The sequence below is a fragment of the Caretta caretta genome, chromosome 16 (assembly GCF_965140235.1).
Source record: "Caretta caretta isolate rCarCar2 chromosome 16, rCarCar1.hap1, whole genome shotgun sequence".
In the NCBI taxonomy this organism is placed as follows: Eukaryota; Metazoa; Chordata; order Testudines; family Cheloniidae; genus Caretta; species Caretta caretta.
This window is the reverse complement of record NC_134221.1, coordinates 16,066,354-16,078,465: the sequence shown is the minus strand read 5'-3', so window position 1 is coordinate 16,078,465 and position 12,112 is coordinate 16,066,354. Positions and strand designations below refer to the sequence as shown.

General features: G+C 44.7%; 1 protein-coding gene across 4 annotated transcripts in view; it reads right to left on the bottom strand.

The window, feature by feature from the left end:
• NTNG2 (netrin G2) overlaps window positions 1–12,112 on the bottom strand; it is a 72,799-nt gene that overhangs the window by 38,765 nt on the left and 21,922 nt on the right. For 3 of the 4 annotated variants that reach the window (XM_048822381.2, XM_048822380.2, XM_048822382.2), the window contains one exon: window positions 3,257–3,900. In XM_048822381.2, the coding sequence (XP_048678338.1) occupies window positions 3,257–3,900 (644 nt within the window). Of the gene's footprint in view, window positions 1–3,256; window positions 3,901–6,712; window positions 6,864–12,112 lie in introns of all 4 variants that reach the window. The other variant, XM_048822383.2, reaches the window with a different exon arrangement.

Genomic DNA, 12,112 nt, shown 5'->3' with positions numbered 1-12,112 from the left:
CTCTCAGGACATTTGTGACAAGCTGCCCTTTGTCCTTGAAGTGCCCCATGCAGTCACAGTTACTCCTCAGCCTTACTAGTCATCCAGAGGGGCTCGATCCAGGCTGTTTGGGTCTTCAAGGGGAAAAAAGAAGTGGCCGGAGTATGGAAGTGGGAGCAAGGGACTCCTGAGTTCTAATCTCAGCTGTGACACCAACTTCCTCTGTGACCCTGGGCAGGTCGCATGACTTCTCTAGCTGGGTCTCCACCTCTGTAAAATGTAAAACCTCTACTAAGCCTTGCCTGCCTCAAAGAGGTGTTTATGAGGCTTAGATAGTTAATGTTTGTAAAATACACTGTGTTTGGTTATAGCATTTCTTATGATGAATAATTGGACAGTAGGCAAATCTCAACTGGATTGTAAGCTCCATGGGGCAGGATCATTTTGGTTGGACTACGTACACTGACGGTGCTGTATAAATAATACTAGATCTTGGGTTTGCCCCCACAACAGGTACAAACTTTGTACATTTTTGAAACCCAAAGGTCATTATGCAAAGGCACCAAGTATTTGATCCTAATTTACCCCTTTCAGAGATGAGACCCCTTCCAACCTTGTCATGGCCCCACAGTCCAACCAAACCTAAATTGATACACTACCTACAACTGTCATGCCAACACAGTCATTCAAAGTGTGCTTACTGGAGCTGTGAATTGATTACCATGGCTTTGCCACTGCTGTCAGTAACCACACCGGCTGCTTCCACACCAAGCTTTCAGCGAGCGCACCCTGTGAGAAGTGGACCCCCAAGTGGGCTGAAGGAGGAAAGGGAGATACTGGCAGGAGATGGAGCGGGAAGTAAAGGTGTTCACTGTTTTCTGTGAGGAAAATAAGGGCAAGGAAAAGAAAAGAGGGTCTAGGCACCTTCCTCATCTCCTCTCGTCACTCAGCTTCCCACTTTTCACCCTCTTGCCCTGTCCCTTTGTTTCTTCTCTCTCTTGCTCTGTTCTTTTCCCTCCTCCCCACATGTTTCAAACTGCCTACGCGTTCTACACCACAAGCCTGACATGGAGGAGAGCAGGGCATGCTCTCCCACAGGGAAATCTGCTAATGCAGAGGGAAGGGCAGGGATGTGACACCCAGATGGGGAGCTCCCTGGTTAAAATTCCACCGTCAAACAGAAGGGAAAGTTGGGGTGACTTCCTGTATCTGATGGACTCACCCACTCACTGGACACTGCTCAGTCATCCCTGCCAGAGGCTCAGAATAATACTTCTGAAAGGCAGATTTTTACTTATTTATTTTGCCTTTGGAACAGAACAGATTGTGCCCAGCAAGGACAGCTCAAAGTCTGCCCCAGGTGATGCTGCCTGTGTCCTGGGTTATAGTTCTGAGAATGTATCTTTGTTTAAAGGGAAAAACAAACACATGGGTTCCCCAGCCCCTCACAGTTGCTCCCTGTGAGCAGAAACGTATGTGGTTACTTGGATGCATTGGCAGCTAAAGGGGAAAACTTTTGTGGGAGCCTCTGCTAATAAACTGGCAGCCCATTGCTGAATTAGGGCAGCTATGAACCTGGGAACCAAACTTCTCCCCTAATACAGTGCACGCACTGTGCTCCCTGCATCACCCTGTCCCCTACTCCCAAAGAGAGGGACCCTTTCATTTCTTTGCACGGTTTCCTTTTCCTGGGCATGAATTCAGAAAACCCAACCACGGTGGCACCTCCCAAACATTTCTACTTGCAAGTCTTAGCAGCAAGCAGTTTGGAAATGATACAAGATGCTCTTCTGTCACTCTGGTGATCGTTGAGAGCCTTGCTAGTTGGGTGGGAATTTTTCCCTCCTGCTTGCAAGTCTCACACAAGCTGGATGGGAAATTAGCCAGCTCGGCACTTTTCCACCTTACTTTGCTTTTTCGGTTGATGTCATAACGTAACATATGGCATTGCACAGAGAAATAAGCATTGAAACCAAGGGAAACAACAAAATTGCCAGTGGGATAAAACTTCACAAAGACCTCTTGTGACTAAAACACTGACAGCCTGGGGTGTGGGGTTCAGTGGGGTAGACCATCATCTCTGAAGAGCCAGGTTCAAATCTTGACGTGCATCATAAATGAAATGGAGTTCAGTGATTGGAGCCTAGTATCCCTCTCCACCAGCCTTCATATATCACTCATCATCTTAGACAACCTTAGAAAGGTTTTCAGGGCAGAGACTGTCGTCCTGTGTTAAAGGGCTGGAATAGCAGCGGAGTAGGTGTCAGGACTGAGGTGAATTGGCAGAGCTGTGTCAGTGCTCGGGACTATAATAGCCGTGGTTAATGAAGGGCAGGACTGAGGTGTTACTGGAAAACTTGTGTGCATATAGCAGCAGGGCAAAGTAGGTTCTCAGTGGATGTTATTCCAGCCCTCTAGCCCGGGAGATGAATCTCTTATTTGTGATCCCTTTAACACAGTTAAATCTCGGGTCACATCTGAGTGGGTGTTTGGCCTTTCCCAACAATCTACTATGCTACCTGATAGATTGCGCTGCTAAATGGGTTGGGGGTCAGATAGTTTGATGGGCAGAAGAGCAGCAGTGCTAGCAAGAAGGGAGATCAGTGAAGGGGCTGGAGGAAGCTGTTGACCTAACTCAAACTTACCCAATATTCAGAGGCATCCCTTGCTCCAGGGTGAAGATGATCAACTTTTTGACATATATTATGCCATCCCTCTGGTTGGAGTGAAGGAAAGTCTATGTTTACATACCAGAGAGCCTCCTGTACTTCTATGCTGCTTTTCATTTCAAAGTGTTTTATAACATTAATAAAATCTCAAAACACTCTAATAATATAGGTATTAATACCCCCATTTTATTGGTGGGGGGCAGTGGAGATACAGGGGAGCTGAGTGACTTGGCCCAGGACAAAGAGCAAGTCTGTGGCAGAGCTGGGAATAGAACTCAGAACACCCACTTCCCAACTCTTTAATCTCCTGCTCTTGCTGCTAGATTGGCTATTGTGTTTGAGTGTGGGGACTCAGCAATTCTTCATGGCAGACTCTCACAGTCCCTTCAGGAGGCTCATTTGTAATCCCGTGAGGGGACATGCCACCCCTCTGCTCAAGTGTTGATATTGTCTTGAATTGGGAGAGTGGTGAGGAAGGGGAGAAATACTGAGTTGATGATCTGATGGGTTGACAAACGCATATAGTTGGGTTCTTTCTGATATTAACACTAGGTCCCCTTCCCCATCCCTCGAAGAAGAGAGACAAACATGGATATAGTAACTGTTACCTGCCGGTGACTTCAATGTTGGAGACAGCATAGAAGTATTTGTACAAGTTCTCCCTCTGCACGTAGGTGCCCCCAAGTGCCGGTCTTAGCAACCTCATCCGCAGGTCAGTCATGGTGAAGAAGTCCTTCAAGCCCTTGGCGCTCTCCAGCCTGGTGTACAGGTTGTCCATGTTCCTGAGGTCCTGGCCAGCGAAAATGGCAAAGCGATCCCTCACCTCCAACCGCACGTTCTTCTCCTTCTTGGAGCCTGCCCAGCGGGAGTACTCCTCTGTGCAGATGATCCTGTTGGCACTGGTAGTAGAGAGGTCTCTGACCCGCCGGGCTGGCATGCCAAAGGCTTCCATGCAGTCATCCGCATAGTACTGGTATGGGTGCCAAGTCCTCCCATTGTCCAGGGACTTCTCCAGCATCATGATGGTGGGGCGTCCGTACTCGAAGGTCACCACAATGTCATCTGTCAGCTCTATGCTCTTGTTCCAGGAAAGTGTGATGTTAGCCAGCAGGGGTTCTGGGTAGCGGCTCCAGGTCACGCTCTGCCAGTAGGTGGCCAGCCCTTCATCCTCTTTGTCGAACATCAGCTTTGGTGGGTGGGCCAGGTCAGGGGTGGAAGCATCACACTCATCACTGCACAGGTATGGGTTCTCCTGGAAGATGAACAATAATAAGAGAAGAAGGCGAGCCTTAGTGTTGTTAAAGGTGGGGCTGGTAGTGCCAACTATTATTCAAGCTGCCCACACGTCCCATGACAAACATCCTGTTTCCAGTTACCTATAACATTGCCAAATTTTAACCCTTCAGGATGAAATTTGATATGCTGGGTATCTCTCAGGCTGAAATTTTGGGAAAATTTCAGACAAAATGGTTCAGCCATTTTCAAGATAAGGCTAAGAGAAAAGGTGGGTGTTTTGCCCATGATTGAGACTGGATGAGACCAAGACCGGAGGAGGGGAGAGACATACCAGATGAGGAGCCAGGAAAGGGGAACTTGGACTGACAGGGCAGGAAGACTGGAACTGGGTAGAGAGGGGAGAGGGAAGATTGGAATTTAGACATAAAACTGGAGAGAGAGCATAGGACTGGCTGGGCAAGGAGACTGGGACTGAGACAAGGAGCCAGAGGTTGGGAAGAGACAGGACTGTGACAGGAACAAAATGGAGGGGATGGAGCCAGAAAGGGTCAAGCGTGGGTGGGAATGGGCAGGCACTGAGGTCTATGCCCACTAGAGCACATTCTCTTCCAGAGCCAGGGAGGAAACCCAACATTCCTCTGCTGTCAGCAGCTATCTCTGAAACTCACTGGCAAAGCGTGTGTTTCATCCCCCTGCCGGGCTGGCCCACAGAGTGGATGAGAATCCCCTATTGTTAGCACTGACTCCATTAAGTCAAGAGGCAACACTCTGTGCAGTGGAACGAAAGGTTCCAGCCCTGCTGATGAACTGTGTGGGTGTCAGTGATGTCACGTGATGGAATTTGTTTATTCAGTTTGTCTTCAAAAATATAGGAAATCTCTCACACAACCTGCAAGAAAGGAACATTATTAAGGTTGCACTCAAAAGTTAGGAAATGCCAGAATTAAGGCTGTCTGTAATTAAAGACTGTGTCATAATGCACGTGCCCAAGGGAATTGAATTCACATTGCACAAGCAACCTTAATTCTGGCATTTCTTAACGTTTGAGTGCTTGACTTTGTAACTTTAGTAATATTGGTTTGATCCAGTTGTGTGTAAAGAAACAGAAGCCTCTGGAACCACAGAAGGACAGTAGTAATTAGAGCAAAATTATCAGATTAACAAACTCTTCTCCTGGTAAAAGGACATTTGATATTAAATCGACACTTCAGCTAATCTTTAAAACAAAAGGTGCTGGGTAATTTTCTTGCCTTTTAACAACACTTGCATCTATGCAAATGGAATAAGGTGAATCAATGCTATGCTTCAGACTCACTTGCAGAGGTCAGGTACGAATTTAGAGCACTGCACAATTGGCCAAGTGTTTTGTGATAGTTTTCCCCATCTTCCTTTGAAGGAAAAAAATACATTGGCCACTAGTAGGTTGGATGGAACAGGGGCCTGATCCCATATGGTAAGGCTTATGTTCCATTGTGGGGGTGTGTGTATGTGTATATCTATATATATTTATAGAATACTGGTATATAATTTAAGATACAATATAGCACAATCATCCAACTCCCTATAATGAGGAATTACTTGCATTCATTACTGAAATGCAGGCACCTATTGGATGGATTGTAGGAGTTATTTACTAATACACAGCAGCACTATATGAAAGTGGCTGATGGAAAATGAAGAAACCCATATCCAATTGAAACTGTAGGAGAAATTTAGCATTGGGTCATTGTTCTGCTGCAGTACGCTCAAAACTTCATCATCATGAAACCAGGATACTTGCTGGTTTAAAGTAGAGTAAATGGTGGATTTTCTGTAACTTGAAGGTTTAAATCATGATTTGGGGACTTCAGTAACTCAGCCAGAGGTTATGAGTCTATTACAGGAGAGGGTAGGTGCAGGCCACAGAACCTCAATATGCAGGAGGTCAGACTAGATGATCCCGATGGTCCCTTCTGGCTTTTAAGTCTAAGACAGCTAATTTATTTTACTGGGACAAACAAACAGGTAATAGTCCTGGTACCTTGGTTTTGCCTCTCATCTGAAAGATGGCACAAATAGCAGCAAAGCACCTCTTAACACAAGGGTAAGCCATATAAGAGGGAAAAATGCCACTAAGGCAAGGTCTACACTAGAAACTTTTGTCTGTTTCCTAATATCCTTTAGGGCTGTTGTTTGTTTTAACAACATTTCTATGCTAGCAAATGCCTACTGCAGACACAAATTATACTGTTTTAAAAAAAAAAAAGATTTTGCTAGCACGGTTTATTTCATTCAGGGATTCTCTGTAAGCAATGTTGACAAAAGCCCTCTTTTGCCCATAAAGCTGCATTGGCACTGAAAAGGTTTTCTGTAGCTTTACTAGCAAACCTTTCAGTGTAGACTAGGCCTCAGAGGCTCACTTTCCTCTGCGTTTTCCCTGGAGAGGCTTCTTTTCTAAGTAGTGACCAGGCAGGTTCACACAGGGGACAAACATCATGGGGAAAGAACATCAGAGTCAAAACGTAACAAGGGATATGGACAATGCAAGAGAAAACACAATATGCAAAAACAGCACCAATGAAATCACTGCAAAACAGAAACATACATGGTATAAGCATTTTGTATGGGGTGACACACAACAGTCTTGCCCCAGGAGCACTGCAAGGAAAGAAAGGTGCCTCTGACAGGCACTATTCTCCTCCTGCTTCCCCCTTCTTCTAGGGGGCAGCAATTTACTGCTGGGATAAGGATAGCAGCAAATTAGGATGCCCATCTCACTGACTCAGGTGTGGGCTGGTGTGTTTAGGGAAGGAGGAAGAGGAGCAAGACTCTACCCACGTCCCACACACCTGTTCTGAAGGGAGGGGAGTAGCGGATGCGTAGCCTGCTTACTCCTATACATCTGAACCCAAAGTCTGCATAGCCCACGCAGGGGTGTGAAGGATGTCCATATTTCACTTTATGCCCCATAATGAGTACCCAGTGCAGGGCCCAGTCTAGCTGTGGAAGATACAATAAGGTTTATTAATTGCACATTAAATGCTGTAACAGGACACGTGCAGACATAGTTTAAAGAAAAGTGAACATGCGAGAAGATGGAGGTTGGGGTGATGGGGTGCTTACCCCACACAGGTGATGGAAGGGTTAATGTGGGCTGGAGAGGCCAATTGAGTCCACCTGGTTGCACCTGGAGGGTGGGTCAGGCCTAATTAATGATGAAACCCAGCTGGGGAGGGGCTGGGTGATGCAAACAGAGGAAGTTTAGAAAAGAAGGGAGCTGCAGGGGGGGGGGGGAGGAACTCTGTAGTCACTCTTCTGGTAGTAGGGTAGGAAGGGGTATAGAAGGCACAAGATGATTCTTGCAGGGGGAAGAGAGCCCAAGGAAAGGCTTAGCGGGGGAAAAAGATGTGGCAGCAAGCAGTTTGGTGGAGTGAGCTTTGACTGCTAGTCTTAGGGTCTTGGACTGGAACCCAGTGAAAAGGGCAGGCCTGGGTTCTCCTACCAGCCACTGGGGAAGGTGGTGTGAAGTCCCTGATGTAAGGGGACAAGCATTTTTGAGGGCCCTGAGAAAAGGGCATAGGGACCACTGGACCCAGGATTGATGGTGGCAGACTGGATGGAGGGATTGGACAATTATTTCTGTTGGACTTTCTATTAAACTGGAAGGGTTAGACTAAAATGCAACCTGGCTGGAGGGCTGAGTCATGAAAATAGGTGGACCATCACAGGGCTACAGCAACTGTCTGCATGGGCTGCTAGAGAGGGGAGAACGTCTATGCCAGGCCCAGCCATGAGAGGGGCACTCCAGTAGTGAGTCACTCATACAGTTGGGTACAACCTCACAATAGTCATCAAGCAAGTCACAAAGGTAGTGACTCTCTCCCTTCCTCTCCTACAATGAACTTTGTTGTTGTTTTTTTAAAGCTCATTAAGATGTTCTGTCTCTTGAGATACTCAATAAATTTCCAAATGGTAGGTGGATTGCAGCTCCGTATGGAGGAGGGGGAGAGCAGAAGCAGATGGCTAGCCTTTAGCTCCTGTGTTGGTTCTGAGAAGATCATTTAAAAAGTGCCATTGAAACAATTCCAGGTATTATTTCAGTATCTGTTCCCTCATGCATGCAGGGAGACCCTAGGTAGATTATTTTGAGGATTCAAGATATTTACACTTTCATTATAAAAGGCTTACATGAGCTGATTTGACTTTTTTTTTTTTAAGTCATATGCTACCATTCATGGCTGCTTGATTATTCTCATGGCAATCTGATGTTTCCATTTTCCTATTATTTTGTATGCTGTATTTTGGTCACTATTTTTTCTGTTGTGTAAAGATATGATACCACCCCTGTTTAGCTGGTGAGACCACGCCCCAAGGTGGCAGAGCAAACTCCAATAGCCTAATCTGAGTACAGTTTTATAATGACCAATTAGAGGCACTCTTGTGCTATTATATCTGGAAGATCTGCTTGAGAGCATGAACTGTCTAGAAATGGGTTACGGTGACTGTTCAAATCCAGATCTGAACCTCCTCAAAGTCCAGGTGAGTTCAGATTCAAGGTTTTGCTTCAGCCCAGTATAGAGATGGAGCCTGCTGCAATGTTCAAAGCCTGATAAATATTTACCCCAAATGTAAGGGTGTTTGGTTCCAGGGTTTGGATTTGGGATCCATCTCTAAAAATTATGCCCTGGAGCTGAAAACATCACTTACAATCTGATCCTGCAAGGTGCTGAGAAACTCTTAAGTGGTGCTTAGTGCACTAGAGTTGATGGTGCCTAACACTTTGCAGAATTGAGTCCTCAGACCATACCTATCAAGAGGGAACATGATCCAAGTTAGTGAGCAATAGGCAGATGATCTTGTGCATCAGACATGAAACTGCTTAGGTACTGAAATACCAAGAGGAGTAAGGGCATGGAGGTCAGAGAACCAGTTACAGGTTTATTGAGAGGCTAGCTGAGAAAAAAGAGATTAAAGTCTGGCAATACAAAAGAATATAAATACAAGACACTGGAGCTGGACTGGTTATTCAACTGGGGTGAAGAGAGATGGAAGGTATAAAAAAAAAATCTGGATGCAAAATGAGAGAGCCCTACAACTCTATAAAACCAGTTAGTTTTTAGGGCCTGCTCCTGCTCCCAGTAAAGTCAGTGGAAATTTTGCAATTGACTTTAATAGGAGCAGAATTTGGCCCTTAATGAAGATGGGAAGTTGTTTGCTTTTCTACCAGATAAACCACTTGTGTATTATAGCACAAAGTATATATATATATATATATATATTTTTGTAGATGAAATTACTTCATTTATTGTTAAGATGTTGAATGCTTTAAATAAGCTAGACATTTGTTGTGAACGATGAAAGCTGCACAAAAATACAAATGTAGCCCTCTGTGGATCTCCATGCCAGGAAAAAAACAAAACAGAAAACCACTAACAGCCTAGTTGGGGAAAAATACTATATTTAAAAAAAAAAATCAAATACATTCTGAGCTGGGCTGTGAAAAATACAAATATTAGTGTCACCCCATTTTTATTGTGAAATTTCATCCAAAATATTAATTATGGTCCTGTTCTTGCAATCTGATTTGCTTGGGCCCTTGTGCCTGCACACACAATGTGACTGGAGTCAATGGAACCCCATGCAGGTGTAATGTAATTGCTTCCTGGGTCGGATTGCTAGGATTATTGTCAACACCGCCATTTTAAGAGGGCACAAATTTTGCTTTTCACAAAATAAGTACTATAATAGTAAAGAAATGTGACTAATACAAATGGAAGATTTTGCCTCAAGACAAAATATCAATTTTGATACTAAAATTGGTCCTTGAAATAAAGTTTTGAATTTTAAAAACGGAAGATTTTCTTAAATAGGACAATTTCTAAATGAAAATGCATTTGTTTGACAAATAATAAAACAAACCTCAGTGTTCTGTAGATTTCCCCCCCACCCCAATCTAGACCTGTGTTACAACACCAACACACACAAAGCAAGAACCTCAGATTTTTGGAGGGTTTTCAGATTTCGTTGCAAGTACTGCAAACAGCTGTGGTATAGAGGGACTAGGATGAAAGGCATTTCAGTCACACCTACTGCGGCTGATATCAACTGCAGGTTTAGAAGGAACCTGACTAAAAGTCTGACTTTGCTCCTTTGGAAATCAGTGGCAAAACTCCAATTGATTTCAAAGTGAACACGATCGGGCCATAGGTAAAGTGACAAAAGACTGACGGCAAGAAAAGAAGAGGTTTGGCAGTGTTTCCGTATTAGGGCCTGATTCCATGAGGTGCTCGGCACCCATCATTCCCACTGAAGCTAATGGAAATTGTGGGTGCTTGCCACCTCTCAGGATCAAGCCCAGAGGAAAAGAGTAGTGAAGGCTAGTGACAACTGACAGTAGATGGGCAAATTTGACACACACAAGGATTAGGATCAGAGCCCGTTTATGGAAGCAGGTAAGGACAATATTCTGAATTAAAACAGGGACTAATAAAAGCAAGTTGCAAAGGGACTTTTTATTGATTCTTAGCTAAAATAATCTAAGATTCTTGGTTTATCAGGGACACATCTGGAAGTTTCGATAGGAGACACTTGTGTTTTGTAGGGAAAATATCACTGAGAGGAATTAGAATTTCTGTGGCCTTCAAGTTTTTTCAATTTGGGGCAATTTCAGAGGTGGACACAGTTGGAAATCTGTATGCAATTTCCTCCTGTGGATATTGGTAGCTAGATAACTGCAGCTAACTGCATTCACCCCCACTCCTACCAGATTGCAGTCCTCCCCCCTTAACACCACTAGCCCATCCTGATTGCACTTCAGGTGTCTTAAGGACCTTATGACACAATTGAGAGCTCCTTATGCTTCTAGTAGGGTGCCATATGACCCTGCCTTTGATTTCCATCTTAAAGATTAGCTGATTAGTCTACAAAGTCCCTGTTTTGCTTAGGACAGCAACAAAGTGCTTAAGTTAGGATCAAATTTTATTCAGATTCTGCAAAGGCAACTGTAGACATTATTCACTTGCACCTGATTACTGGATTTCCTGCAATTAGTGCCACAAGGAGCAGCAGACATTACAAAAGCACATTCTACTGTATCAAGCAGTGCTCTGATGAACCATGGGTGTCTTTTAGTCCTCTTTCCTCTCGCCCCCGCAAGCAACCTGTCAATCACTGAGAAGATTGACACCCAACAGCCACAGGAGATGTGTAAATCTCTAACCTCACTGCTGTCAAACCCCGTTCTGACCCGACCTGTGGAGTCGGAGCTCAGCCTCAGCTCCAAGCTCTGAGGAGCAGATGGTCAGGAGCACTAATGAATCAGCCTGTGTATTTACCCTGCCCGCTCCTGCTGCGGAAAGGTTTAAACAAACAGCGCCCATAACAACATTCTGTCTCTCTCACATATGCTCACAAGCACAGAGAGATGTATTCTATTTAATGCAGTTGGTTATTGTTTTTCTTTGAAGCACAAAGTTGGAGTTGTTTGTCTCGGAGACTGCAGGATAAAGCTGAAATTTTCATTCCAGTGCATTTGATGTTCTGTTTCTCTTCTTTACACTTAGCCGAGTTCCCCAGATTAATCCTAGGATTAGAGGCCCTATCAGCACTAATATTCTGCCAGCCCCAAGTGCTCTTCACAGCAGCTGATTATATTGTACGTGTTCGACAGGCACCCAAACATCATTCCTTTTATTTTCTGTCCCTTTTCAGGGGGCAAAGGAGTGATTTGCCTGTGCTAGTTCCTAGTGCAGATCTTTGTCCTCCCGCCCCCACCCCGTGAGTTGGGTATGGAGCCTCACATTAATCGGGCATCTAGTAACGTGGTAAGTAGGGCAAAATAAAACTCCATTGGCCTCAATGTAAATACACCAGGGATGAATTTGGCTCCTGGTGTCATATACCTGTAATTCGAATAAAGCCTCTGACCTTCATTCTGATGAAGGTTCTCTAAGCACTTTCATTATAAAACCCTAACTGCGGAGGATTATAACAATACGTGGTGGAGAAAGTTAGAAGACGGGATAAATCAAGGTAATGAATACTGGATTATGGGGCTGCCCTCTCTAGACCACTGGTTCAGAGCTGGTGCAGGTCGATAGCGAACAACCAACAGTTCTTAGCACTCGGTGGCCTTTGCACAATAAGTTTGTCTCAGGCCAGTTCCTAGCAGGCAGAGATCACAAAAAGTCCACCATAACTGGTAACATAATTGGCAGTCTCAACAGAGAGAGCAAAACACTGAGTAGGCC